The sequence below is a fragment of the Atractosteus spatula genome, chromosome 27 (genome assembly GCF_055471065.1).
Source record: "Atractosteus spatula isolate fAtrSpa1 chromosome 27, fAtrSpa1.hap1, whole genome shotgun sequence".
Classification (NCBI taxonomy): Eukaryota; Metazoa; Chordata; class Actinopteri; order Semionotiformes; family Lepisosteidae; genus Atractosteus; species Atractosteus spatula.
Genome location: NC_142732.1, coordinates 10,344,179 through 10,359,058, shown reverse-complemented (window position 1 = coordinate 10,359,058; position 14,880 = coordinate 10,344,179). Strand labels below are relative to the sequence as shown.

Genomic DNA, 14,880 nt, shown 5'->3' with positions numbered 1-14,880 from the left:
TTGCACATGTGGGTCGAATGTCAAGTCTGAATTAAATATCACCCCCAGGGTTTTCAAATTTGACCGAAGCTCAAGTACAATTACCATCCACAGACAGGCTTGAACAAAGTTTGTGCATGCAGTACGAAGACAGACGCACGGAACCGGACTGTACAAGTGCAGCGACACACAGAATAATAATAATAATAATAATTGCTTACACTTATATAGCACTTTTCTGGACACTCCACTCAAAGCACTTTACAGGTAATGAGGATCCCCTCCACCACCACCAATGTGCAGCCCCACCTGGATGATGCACCAGTACTCTCCCCACACACCAGCTCTCAGTGGGGAGGAGAGCAGAGTGATGAAGCCAGTTCAGAGATGGGGATTATTAGGAGGCCACGATTGGTAAAGGCCAATGGGAAATTTGGCCAGAATAAGAAGCATGCAGGCCAGAGGTGGCTCACAAGGGGGCTGCCGGAGTGTAACTGTGACGGCTTTATCTCCCTTTCAGGACAACCGCATCGAGATCCTGCAGGATGACCTGTTTGTGGACCTGGTGAACCTCAGCCACCTGTTCCTGCACGGGAACCAGCTGCGCAGCCTGCACCAGAACACCTTCCGGGGCCTGGGCACCCTGGACCGCCTGCTGCTGCACCAGAACCGGCTGCACTGGGTGCACCACTGGGCCTTCCACGACCTGAAGCGGCTCACCACCCTCTACCTGTTCAACAACTCCCTGACCGAGCTGTCGGGCGAGTGCCTGGCGCTGCTGCCCTCGCTGGAGTACCTGCGGCTCAACGACAACCCCTGGGAGTGCGGCTGCCCGGCGCGCTCGCTCTGGGACTGGCTGCAGCGCTTCCGGGGGTCCGTCTCCTCCGTCGCCTGCCGGGAGCCCCCGGAGCTGAGCGGCAGGGACCTCAAACAGCTGCGCAAGGAGGACTTCCCCCACTGCTCCGGCTCGGAGTCGCTGCACCAGATCAAGACCAGCACCTGGACCACGGCCGACAAGGTGTCCCTCAAGAAGGAGCACCCCTCGCACCACCACACCCGGCACCACCCTCACCCGCCGCCCCCCGCCCCCGCCGGCCCGCCCCCGCCGCCCGAGGACGCCCTGGGCATCCCGCCGCCCTCGGTCGCCAGCGACCGCCCGGGAGCCCACCGGCCGGGCCGCGCCAGGAACTGCACGCGCCACCGCCCCCGGGGCCCCAAGAAGGGCCTTAACGAGGTGCACGTCCTGGAGGAGATGGCCGACAAGGAGTACTCGGCCCCCGAGTTCCCGGGAGACGGCAAATACGACCACACGGGCGGGGCCCCCCGCAGGAAGTCCAAGTGCACCCCCAGGACCCCTGTGCGCCCCCCCAGCGGGGTCAAGCAAGCCACCAACCGGGCACACTCCCTGCTGGGAGGCCACCTGAGTCGAGCCCTGTCCCTGCTCGCGCCACTGACTGCAATTATACTGCGGTGAACCAGCAGGGGGCGCTCTGCCAAACCGCTGTCCTTCGGACTGACACCAGCCCCTGCACTGGCAAGTGTGTGTGTGAGTGTGTGTGTGTGTGCGAGTGTGCGTGCGTGTGTGTGTGCGCGGGGGGCTTACTGTCTCCAAGCATTCGATTAAAAGACTAATCAAACGTAAGGAACAGAGGTGGACAAGGGAAAGACACAGATCCAGAAGGCTCTCGCACTGCCACTCGATTTTTGTTCGAATTTTTGTTCTGGCTTTGGAATTCCATCGATTTTCGCTCAGCACCGAGGACCAAACTTCAGCAGCTGTGAGAGCTGGGGAAAACAAGGCGCCAGGCTGTGGGGGAGGGGGGGGGGGCAGAGGCGGTGAACTCAGAAAAGTCCCCTTTTTCCTCACTCTCCTTTTCGGTTTTTTCTACCCAGCAAAGAGGAGGGCACCTGCTCCCGTCTCTCCTTGAGTGTGGAACTGAATTACTCGCTCCGATACGTCCGCAGGTGGTCGGACTACAATGTACCGCCAGCCCCGGACCTGTGCAGCCATGTCCTGGACCAGCACAGACTTTTGACGGGGCCAGTCGGTACCTCACCCACACAGCAGGCGGCACAACCAGGGAAGGCACAAAGGAAACCCTGTCCCTCTGATGGCTTGGCTGTTATCGCCGGAGCTCGTCACAGGACGGAGCTCTGAGTGTTTCATGTCGGTTTTGTCACGTTCGCGCTAATGAAAACCTGCTTGATTTCCACCGAAGCCAATTCAGCTGCCACACCACAGGGAACGTCTTAATACCTCCACCGCTCGGCGTCAAACAAACTCTCTGCGGAGGAAGCTGTGCACGGCTTCTCACAGATGAGTTTTTACTACGTTTTGTTGTCGAGTTTTTTTTTTTTAACCTTTGTTTTCTTAACCCAGAACTGGGACCTGGTGGGGGATGGGGGGAGGATGGGGAATGGTGACCTCTGACCCCCTCTCGCCCCTGCTGCCAGGGAACATCGCACGCCCCCTGTCTGTTTCTCACCAACAAAGAGCAAGAACCCCGCTCTCACACTGCTGGAAAACACAACAGAGACACATATCAGCAACCTCCTGCTCAAAACACTGGGGCAGGGGCAAAAAAAAAATGAAAAAAATGAAAAGGCTTTGATCTGTACTATTGACGAGTCGCTACTCCCAGAATGCAGCTGAACAAGGGAACGGGCAGTTCTGGACTGCCACCACAGAGCCGCAGGGACAGAGACCCAGGAACAGTCCAGCGCTCTTCGAAAACACGCCGAGGGAGCCCAGGGCAAGACAATCTACGCTAGAACTCATCCCCCCTCCCAGGGACATCTGTCCGAACCGGGGGACGCAGCCGGACGAACTAGTGGGCAAAACACAGGAAACGGAGCGGTTCGGCATCCTGCATTTCCTGACTGTGTTTGTACTAAAGTGACTAGAACATTATTAACATCAGTAATAATTATAACAGTACTGACTATGATAATAACTATACCGATAACAAAAATATTACCGATAACAGGGTTGTCCTTTCAAAAGGGGGGAGTTTTTATTTTCCTTGTTTTGTAACTTCTTCACACTGTCCCGCACAGCTCTCTCCTGTCCCCAGCCCCCTGCTCCTTCTCCCCCATGACCGATCTGTACCGTATGTCGTTAACAAAGAAGAACCAACGTACAAAAAAAAAAATGTTTATAAATGATATTAAAAAACCTATATCTTCTTATGCTAAAGGTGGTGGGCTGTGTTCGGTCTTTCCCTCTCCAGGATCCCTCCTGGCTCTCGGAGGGGGGGTTTCAGGGTGGCTGCGATTGTGCCTCAGCAGCCTGCCTGGGATGCAGGTGTATAATGACTGTTTCCTCCTGCAGAGGAGGAAATCAATGACAACCCAACCCCAGAAACAATCACCGGCTGATCCAATTTGTCAAAATATCTCCAAAACAACAGGCGTGGGCGTCACAGGCAGAGTTTCCACAAAGCCGCATGTTCTGCATTATTCACAGCCTCTCCTTTGCAGACCCGAGGTTTAATCCCTTTTCCGCGTGTCTGGCGGAATTCCGCGGGCGGAACATCTTCTCTTCCTTTCGGTGTCGTTTCCCACTTCGCCCGCCCGCGCAACACCCGCGGTCCCCCCCCCCGTGGCGTGGGCAGCTGAGCGGGCCGGCCGGGGCCGCCGCCCCCGACACAGCCCCGCTCTCGTACCCCTGCCCAGGCCCGGCCCGGAACGAGGATCTGAGGTAGCCATATGGCTGCTAACCCACTGTGGGTTGAGCGACCGGGCTGAACATCTCGGGCTCCAGTATTGAGGGAAGAGGCTGAGTAATAATAATAATTGCTGACACTTATCTAGCGCTTTTCTGGACACTCCACTCAAAGCGCTTTACAGGTAGTGGGGATCCCCTCCAACACCACCAGTGTGCAGCCCCACCTGGATGATGCTCCAGTACTCTCTCCACACACCAGCTCTCAGTGGGGAGGAGAGCAGAGTGATGAGGCCAGTTCAGAGAGGGGGATTATTAGGAGGCCATGATTGGTAAAGGCCAGGGGGAAATTTGGCCAGGACACCAGGGTAACACCCCTACTCTTTTCAAGAAACGCCCCGGGATTGTTAATGACCACAGAGAGTCACGACCTTGGTTTTAGGTCTCATCTGGACGGTGCCTTTTTACAATACAGTGTCCCCGTCGCTATACTGGGGTATTAGGACCCACACAGACCGCAGGGTGAGCGCCCCCTGCTGGCCCCACTAACACCTCTTCCAGCAGCAGCCTTAGTTTTTCCCAGGAGGTCTCCCATCCAGGTACTGGCCAGGCTCACACCTGCTGAGCTTCAGTTGGGGCTGCCAGCTGTGAGCTGCAGGGCGACATGGCTGCTGGCAAAAATGGGCTTCCTTACTTTTGGACAAATACCAAAAGAGCCAAATTTCCATGAGTAATCCGTGCTTCTCTCACCCACGGAAAGGTGTTATTCAGATAATGCCGGCACACCTCTGGGTGAGCCTGGAGCCAGAGAGAGGGCAGGAGGTGTGAGACCCTCACAGGGTATCTGCCATCCACATATGGCCACTCGTCCTTTCACAACCTCCAGGAGACACATGCATTCCCGGCTCCTGCTTTTCAAACCATGCAGATGCAAATGCCTTCTCATTCCTGTCTTTTTCCCCCCCTCATTTTAGCCTTTATTATTCATTTAGGAAAGAAATCCACCCCGTCAGCAAGTTTGTCTCTTTTTAAACATTTGTTAGGATTTCACAGTCTCTCCTCACGGACAGAAACAGAAAGGCCAGGAGCTAACATACCAGCGTTTGAAAAGAGAGGTCGTGCCACTGCACATTACCGAGGGCTCACGCGGCGAAGGTGTCTGGCTCCTGGGCAGCCTGCCTGGGATTGGCACCACAGGCACGTTGCTCTGTCAGGTTTTCCAAGAGGCTTGATCTGCTTCCTCATGGCTGATCAGTATTGTACTGCCTTCAGCTACTGTACGGTGCACAAACCTAGCCAGGAAATCACACTCCTCCCTCTGCACAAGCACCCCAACAACCTATGATACACCCCCTGAACTGAAAGGCATAACAGGCTGGAAAATGCCCCCACATCATCAGGACCCCTCTCAGGGCTGTGTTCGCCCACGAGGCAGGGCCCTGTGTTTGGAGAGCTCCAAGAATCCAGGATGCTTTCGGAGTCAGGCCGACACCCACAGCTCTAAATCATTTAAAAGCAAGGGAGGAGTATTTATGAGTGTGTCAAAGTAAATCTGCAGATATTCAAGGGCATTATTATTATTAATGGGACTTTAGAATGTAAATTCTATTTCCTTTTTATGATGGAAATTGATGTACAAGTCCATTTTTTTTTTACTGTTAAATAAAAAAAAAAGTTAGTTTTATGCATGGCTGAAAACCTGCCCGGAATTACATTTAAATTGATGAGCAGCTCAGGCAGTTAATTGCACGGCCGATCACTCCATCACCCCCTCCCCCCCCCCGGCTCGGTGCCGTCTCCCTGGTTGCGGGAGAGGGCGGTTTCAATATTGACCCCCTCTCCGGTCACAAAGAAAACACTGCCAGCCCGCATTAGCCAGGCTTAATCGAAAAGCAAACAAGCTCGCAACCCCTGCCTTTTCAACATGCATCTTTTCTATCAGAGCACACGGCGCAGTGTGATTTATAGCAGGACACGCAGCTCAGAAAATTAGCTCCCCTAACACTCCGTGGAAGAGTTACACTGAACGGCACAGTTTTGAGGAGGTGCTGCATCTTCTAGTGAGACTCAGGGTTAACGGCCGGCTTGTTGCTCGTGAGTTAACCCTTGTTATCTATTCCCTTTCTCTTGGATCGCATCGGAACTCGGAAGAGAAACCTGTTACAGAAAGGCTGTAACACACCCTGGGTGAATGATCGCCACCGTCACTCTGTTATTGATCCAAGAGGAGCCCCGCCCTCAACACGTTCTGGGATTCGGCGCCTCCGCCAACATTATTTGTTAAGCCCACATCTTGGAGCACGGAACTTCTGGCATCAGGTTGTGTGTGAGGGGCGCCGCCCTAGTGGCAACACCGGGGATGGCGGTGGGGGGGTGTCTGAGATAGAAGAGGCAGGGAGAGTTAAATAGGGTGGAAAGGAAAGGAGGCAGACAAGGAGAGGAGAGAGGTCTGTGTTGGTAGGCACTCCTTTCCTCGTGATGGACAGGCGGTGCCGGAGCGTGTGTGCTCACCGAATTCATCTCCGCAGCCTCAATAAGCGCCGCTCCACCGTGAGAGCACGGTTTCTCTTTTGTGCACTGCGCACATTGCTGGAAGAAGCTTCGCAAAGCACAGGGAGCCAAAAATCGGAAGACTTTGAAATTTGCATCTGAATGGAGAAGGAGAGGGAGGGACAAAGGGATGGACAGAGGGTGAGAGATGAGACGGGAGGGAGGAACTCAGGGAGCAGAACAGGGATGAATGAAGGAGAAGAAGCCAACGGAAAGAGGGGAACAGGGGGAGGGAGGTCACATCAGCTGTGGGAGAGAGAGAGCGGACAGACCAGCAGACACCACCTGACGTGGGCTGATCTAGTGAGCGCGTGAGAGGACACTGTGAGAACAGGACGGAGAAATGAGAGGAGGAGAGGAGGAGACTGAGGGACAGGGAGTGGGGGAAACAGGGTAGAAATAGAGAGAAGGAGGCGATAAGGGAGTCTGCGCGCCTGCACCATCGTTCAGACAGATGTTCCTGCTCCTGTTGTGCTGCTGGAGAGGGGACAGCTGTGTGCACACTGCCCCCACGCCAGCACTCCCACGACGGACAGACACGCACACGGGCACAGCTCTCGGGAGAAAGGGCTGGGAGAGAAAAGACCCCATGACGCCGTTTCTTTTCGCATTACAGAGGAGGTCCCCTCCAGTATATTTAAATGCAATGAATATAATTTTCGGAACCTTGGAGTTCACAAAAGGAGGACTCTAAGTTGGCCAGGAAGATCACAGTTAAGTACTGCTCACAACCAGCAATACAGCAGCAGAAATTGACTGACACGTAGTGACGAAACCAAGCCCTTATCGCCGCAGTCAGAGCAAAGCGCGACCTGGGGCACATTCAATGAGGACAGACGAAGAAGACACGAAAGCCCAATTAGGACTTTTTTTAAATCAGATGCTCCCCAAGACTCATTCTGCAGCAGTATTAGGGGCGGTGCGCTGGCTCTGTGGCTCAGGATCTACGCCTGTGGCTGGAAGGTTGCTGGTTCAAATCCCGCAGCCGGCAGAGGAATCCTACTCTGTTGGGCCCCTGAGCAAGGCCCTTCACCCCATCTACTCCAGGGGTGCCTTATAAATGGCTGACCCTGTGCTCTGACCCCAAGCTTCTCTCTCCCTGTCTGTGTGTCTCATGGAGAGCAAGCTGGGGTATGCGAAAAGACAAATTCCTCATGCAAGAAATTGTAAAGGGTTAATAAAGTGATGTTATTAAAGGAAGGTGGCAGAGACCACCAAGGGGATTTTAGAAAAGGCCCGAGCCACTGCTGTCACAGCTCCTCCAGCCCCCGATGAGCGCACTCAGCCTCCGTCCAGGAACACCTCGAGCAGACCAGCGCCCCCCCTCTCCCCTGCAGGAAAGCAGAGACCTTGAGTTCCGTAGCATCAGAAAACTGAAGGATCAGGGGAGCCCCGAATCTCCGATGTGGAAGGCCAATGCCCGGAGACTGGCGTCTGTGCCCCAAGCCCGTCCAGGCAGGCGTCCCCAGTGGGCAGCCTGGTGCGGGCCGCGGAGAGAGGAGGAGAGCTCCTCCCGGAGCGGGCGCACGAGGGGAGGGGGCGCGAGTGCCGCATGGCTTTAATTAAGCTTTCTGTCACCGCGTAGCTATGCGGCTTTAATTAAAATCAAGCGTTTAGGAAATGAGAAAGGGGAAGAATGAAGGGGCGCTAAATCTGTGTGTGGGGCTGGGGTGCAATTAGACCAGTTCCAGCCCTGCACCTGCCTCGCTGCTTGTCCCCAGATCCCTGATCAATCAGCAACCTAATACTGCCGCTCGGTTTATTACCTTTTTCACTGTGCATGCCTTTACTCACTGTTTATTTATTTATGGCAGCTCTCCAAAGACCCCCTGGCACCCCCCCCCCCTCCACCAGCTACTGTTGCATGCAAATCACACAGAGCACAGGCATTCTACATCAGCACCAGTCACGGCAGACAAGGGCCACGGCGCCCCCTGCAGGGCGAGGCAGCCATGCAAAGTGCTTGACCTTGGAAACAGAGGCGCTTCACTCTCTGCCAGTGAAAGCCCACCGGCGACTGGTTCAGCCACTGTCCTTCAAGGCCAGTCGGCAGACTCACAGTCGCAAGACTTGACAGGGGTGATGAGCAAGTATACAGCCGGCACGGTAATAGCACAGCGAGGAGACCTGCAAAAATACTGCAGTAAACCGCAGGCACAGGTTCAGAAGGGGAGCTCTTTAATTCCGAAGTGCTCAGATTTTTCTCACGTTCTCCTAGAAATAAGAGAGATGAAAGCTTTGGGTGACCCCTCGCGCTATGAGGAGTGTCAGAATAGCCTGGAGGCGCTGGAGAGTTTATTGCCAGTGAAAGAGATGCAGCGAATCAGGATGCAGCACCTTTGTAGGGAAACGTGCTGACCCAAACAGTCACCCCCGGAGGTAATCAATGCGCACAATTAACACGTCGGATCAATCTGCTTTAACGAGCAGTGAAAAGATCATCTTAAATACAATTACAACGGCCTGTGACCGACAAACAGAACAGGGCCTCGTGTGATGAGCAAATCGAACAGGCTAATCTCGCTGGCCTGGGAAGAACTAACCACCGTTAATGAGTCTGCAGCCATGACAGGACGCCAGCCGCATCAGCAGCTGCGCTGTCCCGGCCTCTCTTCCGGGACAGCCTGCTCTTCCTGCTCCCTGCTCCCTGCTCTCTGCCTGGCGGGAAGTGTGTCCAAACCCAACAGCCTGGATTTTGTCTTCCTGCAGGGCTTTCGGGTTAGAGCTTCCTCGTACATCACAACATACATGTATTAATGTCCCTCAACCCTGATAATGTAACTCAACCCCACACAGAGCTGATAATACTCCTCAACCCTACACAGAGCTGATAATAATCACAAACACTACACAGAGCTGATAATGTTGCTCAACCCTACACAGAGCTGATAATGTAACTCAACCCCTACACAGAGCTGATAATGTTCATAAAACCTACACAAAGCTGATAATGTAACTCAACCCTGCACAGAGCTGATAATGTAACTCAACCCTACACAGAGCTGATAATGTAACTCAACACTACACAGAGCTGATAATACTCCTCAATCCTACACAGAGCTGATAATACTCACAAACCCTACACAAAGCTGATAATGTAACTCAACCCTGCACAGAGCTGATAATACTCCTCAACCCTACACAGAGCTGATAATGTAACTCAACCCTGCACAGAGCTGATAAGGTAACTCAACCCTACACAGAGCTGATAATACTCCTCAACCCTACACAGAGCTGATAATGTAACTCAACCCTACACAGAGCTGATAATACTCACAAACCCTACACAAAGCTGATAATGTAACTCAACCGTACACAGAGCTGATAATGTTGCTCAACCCTACACATAGCTGATAATGTTGCTCAACCCTGCACAGAGCTGATAATGTAACTCAACCGTACAGAGCTGATAATGTAACTCAACCCTGCACAGAGCTGATAATGTTGCTCAACCCTGCACAGCCCACATTATGTCCAGGTACAGAGCAGATTTCCAGCCTCCATGCTCAAGCTCAGCCCAGAGGTCACCTCTGCTCCCAGCAGGGAGGCAATGAAAGACAGGAAATGCTGCACAGGATAACTCTGAAACAAATCGGATTTGAAATTCAATTTCTCGATCAACATTTCAAGTGGATTAGGCTAAGATCGAAAATGGGAACATACTCTACTCTAACAATTCCTGTACATTAGTATATTAACTCACAGGGCAAAAAGAAATCAAAACAAAAGCGGTCGATCTAGTCGCGATTCAGACCCTTGACACTCCCCGGCGGCATTAACAACCCTCTGGTCGCCAGTCAACGCTGGCGAGAAACACCCCAGTGCTCTGCAGCGGCTCCGCCATCCCCACACGATGAAACCAGGAGAACAGGCGTGTGCCCTGGCACCACGCTACACTATCCTGACATTATAATAGTATATTCCCTGGCCTGGAATATTAGGCTCCAGGGAGCACTCGGTTTCTTTTTTTCTGTTGGATAAAATGAAATGTTCCATGTCCCTTACCAACTGCTAATAGCCCCGTACCTGAACGCAGGTTCTCAGTGGCTTGAAGCAGGAAGTCTCAAGTCAACAAGAAACTGCTCACCTGGTCTGTAATCTGTAAGGGGAGATACTCAGCCAGGGCCTGCGTTTCCTTGTTTTAGGAGAAGGGGGATAGAAACGTGACCTTGTCACCTCTGACTCTGCTGCTGGCAGCCAACAGAAGGCTATTCCAGAGTGTGGCTGTGCCAGTCTGTGTTCGGCCCGCAAACTTCAAACACAGCCTGCCATCACATCTCAGCTCAGAAGCGGAAGACATGTGTCGAAACATCTGGTGCAAAACTGCTTCACTTTGTTTTCCTCCTTTCTGAAGTCCCAGCACTTTCTCTCCCTTGTTTTTTTTTAAAAAGCGTTGTCATCAAACGGTTTATAAAAAATGCCAGGTGTGTGCTGGCGCTGGTCTCGCTTCAACAGCCATGGAGTGAAATGCACAGCTTCCTCCAGTCCAGCCCTGGGCGAGAGAACACAGAGCCCCTGACTGGCCCAGACTCCAGAGACAAGCTCTCTCTGCCCCTGAACCAACGCTGGCTCGGGGGGACACACTCGTATTGGCTGCAAACAACATGTTCTAATTCATAATTACAATTACAATGAATAATAATCCCCACCTCTGAACTGGCTTCATCATTCTGCTCTCCTCCCCACTGAGAGCTGGTGTGTGGGGAGAGTACTGGTGCATCATCCAGGTGGGGCTGCACACTGGTGGAGGTGGAGGGGATCCCCATTACCTGTAAAGCGCTTTGAGTGGAGTGTCCAGAAATTAAGTATAAGGAATTATTATTAATATCACCCTTAACTCAGGACTGCTCTTAATCCAATGTCTAAGTTTGGTTGGATATACTTGGGCCCCAGCACACTTTAATTATCCAAAACATTTTTTATTCTGGCCTTTGCAGACGTGTGGGCCTAAGCCAACAAAACCTTAGGTTTTATTCATTCTTTAAGAATATAAGAACCAGCAGATCATCTAGCTTGTTTGGTTGCTAAAAGCTTATGCTCATGCAGCTGTTTCTGCCAAGTTGCACAGTAAACAGTAAACCTGCACCCCCAGTCCCAGACTTGACACATTTACCAACTGCAGCAGAATCCAGAACGTTGACGTCAAACAGGAAGAGCAATGTTCCAGGAACAGATCCCTGTGGCACGCCTCTAATGACATCCCTCCACACTCCTCCTGTATTGCAGTAGCTGATCCTTCACCCACCAAGTCATTATTAATGGTTCCTCTTTATACATCCATAGAAGGCTATCCTTTGTACTACTAACCACAGATCTATCAGGATTGTTACCAAAAGGATCACAGTTCCGTAGAAGACTGACATTAATGATGTTTTTGCATAAAATGGAAAAACTGTGAAAAGAGTAACACAATGCAAGGTGTCAAAGGCTTTGGCACAGCTGCACTGCCCGTGTTGCACAGTCGCACTGCAGTGGCATCAAGGCCGCTCGTTTTAATGTGGCAGGTGTCTGCACATCGGCACGATGCGTCTTAAGCCACAGGCTCTACTGCTGTCATTGCTGCAATTCTGCAGGCACCCAAGTGCCCTACTCTCCGTCTCTCCGCCTCTGTGTCCCTGGGTTTCTGTTTTGATCAGTGCCGGACGGGCAGGGGGTTTTCTTCTGACAAAAATTGGCCTTGAAATCTTGCACCCTGGTGCATTCCGGTATCTATAAATCATCACAGGCCTTTTAAACATGCAGAAAAACTGGCAGCAGCACACACAGAGCACTGCTCGCCTCCTGTCTCCGGCTCCACGCGGGGAACGTGAGAGAGACGCAAGACCTGTTTAAAACGTGCCGCTGGAGGAAGGGGAACGGGGCTGGCGAGGAGTATGCAGCAGGGGGAGATGAGCTGGGAAGGTGGGTGTGTGCGCTTTTGGAAGTGGGGGGGGGGGGGGGTGTTTATGTACTAGCCTGAAATGAACAGTTATGTCCCCCTCCTTTACTACCGACTCCTTTAAGGACTCTGACTAGCAGCGCGCTCTCAGATCCAGCTCCCCGGCATCGCTGCTTTCCAATTAGCTCCAGATCCGCATTGATTTTGTGACAAGCGCGGCGTCGGCGATCTAGTCGAATATGGAGGCCTCACATCTGCGGTACTAATTGTGCAGAAGCCGGGGGGGGGTTGTGGGGGTGCGTCACCCCTCGACGCCCCCCTCAGCTTACAGATCATCAGAGACAACCGCCTGGCCCCCTCCAGCGGGCAGGGGAGTGACACCCCGCTGGCGCCCCAGACGCAATCCATTAGGTGCAGCAGATCGGGATCGCTGGGCGAGAACTTGCTGCGCAGAGATGAGGAGACTGGGCAAGAGGGTGACGGAGAGGCCCCCACTTCTCTTCAGTCCCTCCCTGCTCATCAGAGATTTTTACCTGCTGGGTTCAACGCCCAGGAGAACTACCTCACGTGAAATCACACCGTGGCCAGGCCGCTTAGCCGACAGTGACGCCTCCTGCGTTTATTGATAGTTCCATAGCCCCGGCAAGTGCTAATTAAGGATGGGTTTCGCTCCCCGGGTAGGGAAATGAACCGCTCCGAGCTTTGACGGGCAGGCAACGGCGCGTGGCAGAGAGACCGAGACCCCCCGCGGTCCCAGGAGACCGATTCCCACTCGACCCCCTGTGAACGGGGCCCCGCTGCTCATAAGCCTGTCCACGCGCAGCTCTACTGGGGGGCCCCACAGCAGCTCCGCGCGGCTCTTTGCGCAGGTGGGAGGGGGGCGCTGCGGGGAGGAGGAACAAGAGAGGGGGAGGGCAGAGCCGGAAGGAAAGAGCAAGGACAGGGAGAATGACGGGAGGAGAATCGGACGGAAAAGGGAGGATTTCCACTGGCGTTCGGACGGGGCCCTTAAGGAAGAGCGGCAGCCGCAGGCAGGAGCCCCACCCACCCCCGCCGCGACCTGAGAAAGCTGGCGCTGGGAGGGACGCGCGATCAGGAACTCCGCTTCGGGTAAGAGCCAAAACTGCAAGCAAGAGCCACTTATCTCATTAACAGCCTGGCCTGCGAACGGGACGAGCCATTGTGGCCCCGAGGGGATGGATCCTAGGGCTTGGGGCCCCAACTGCAGAGACCGACAGGACACCACGCTGAGAACTCTAGAGAGTGTCTGCTGTGCGTGTTCAGAAACCCGGCTGGGATTCCTCAAACAGCAGTGCTTTCTGTCTAAGCTTCAGCTCCCACTTTAGTTCGAAGCAACGCGATGCCAAGTTGAGCATCCTGGGGGAGGAGGGCCATTTCCTGACCCGGGCCTCCCGTGACCTCAGCTGCAAGCGTCTCAAGAGTACGGTGTGGCTCCATCATCATCATCATCACCACGAAGGGCACAAGCACGGCACGGCTGCATTCAGGAAAACACAACTGGACAAGGTGGCACCCCCATCTCTGCTGGGGGCAGGGAGCGCAGTGCCAGCGCAGCAGCTGCGGCCCACACGTTCGCCTGCGCAGCCCCGGCAGACGGCCGGGAAAGAGAGGGACAGAGGCCCGAGATTCTGCTGCTGTCACGGCAGCTACAGGGTTCTGGGTTTTTTTTTAAACCGTGCATTTCAAGGAGATGTGTTTTCCATCCTGCTGATTTTCTTCTTCAGAAACAGACAATGCAGAAACGGGACAAAGCGGGGTACATCAACCCCAGCGCCCCTCCCGGCTCTGGGCTCCTGTCCCATGGCGCCGGTTAACGAGGCGCTTCTGGCGAGATGAAAGGATGTTCCCTGAAAAATAACGAGCACCGAGAATCCGCGCGCCTTTAATTCCTGCCCGCGGATCCGGGAGAGCTGACACAGGCAGGGAAAGGCACTCAGGACCTCGATGTACAGCAGCGAGATTAAACTGAGAGTGATGCCCGTGAAATGGTTTGACAGACAGTAAAGGATTTAAACTCACACAAGGACACAACCCTCCCCTCCCCTCACACACACACACACACACACTTTACAACTTCTTTCATTTGCATTGTGCTCATATTCACGTCTGAAACATGTCGGTGTGCTTTAAGGTGTTTTAAGTTATGGCTGGACAGTGAGAACTCGGACAAAAGGAAAACGCGCTCCCTCAACACCAACAGCCCCGTAACGTCCTTCGATCTCCTTTACACCCTTTGCAATTCATTTTTTATTTCGCCAGGCCAGCCAATTGAAAACCATTGCTCATTGACGATGATGACCTACAGCTCCACGTACACATGAACCTAGTTTCAGGATGCGTTTCGTTTCTGTCTTTCTGCTGTGGGAGTTGAAAACCCCTTCTTTGAGAACAGAGGCAGAGAGATCAGTGTGATCATGGCCGTCTGAGGCGAAATGAGAAACTATGGGCTTGGAGAAATGTTTAATCTTCCTCAGATTAAAGATATGGGCCCTAACATGTTCTCTGAAGCGGTCTCCTAGTCTCCTTCCGGTTTCCCTAACATAGCTGGGAATACAGTAAATGAGGTTGCTGGAGGTACAGGATGTCTGGGTGGTCAGGAATTGACCTGAGGGGCCCTGAATGAGCGCGCTGTTAGATATGTATTTGCAGGTGACGCAGCGAGTTCTGTTGCGGGGGAAGGTGCCTGGTGGGGACGATTGCCGAGTGCGGTCGAGGGAGCTGTGAACAAGCAGTTTACGCAGATTGGGTGGTTGCCGATAAGAGGTGATGAGAAGAGATGGGCGCTCGG

The 14,880-nt window shown here is 53.4% G+C and overlaps 1 protein-coding gene across 1 annotated transcript in view; it reads left to right on the top strand.

Moving 5' to 3' along the window:
• The window catches only part of rtn4rl1b (reticulon 4 receptor-like 1b), a 108,449-nt gene extending 105,274 nt beyond the window's left edge, over window positions 1–3,175 (top strand). The window contains exon 3 of the mRNA XM_088906869.1: window positions 500–3,175. Within this exon, the coding sequence (XP_088762995.1) occupies window positions 500–1,453 (954 nt within the window). The 3' untranslated portion in view covers window positions 1,454–3,175. The remainder of the gene's footprint in view (window positions 1–499) is intronic.
• Window positions 3,176–14,880: the final 11,705 nt, after the last annotated feature.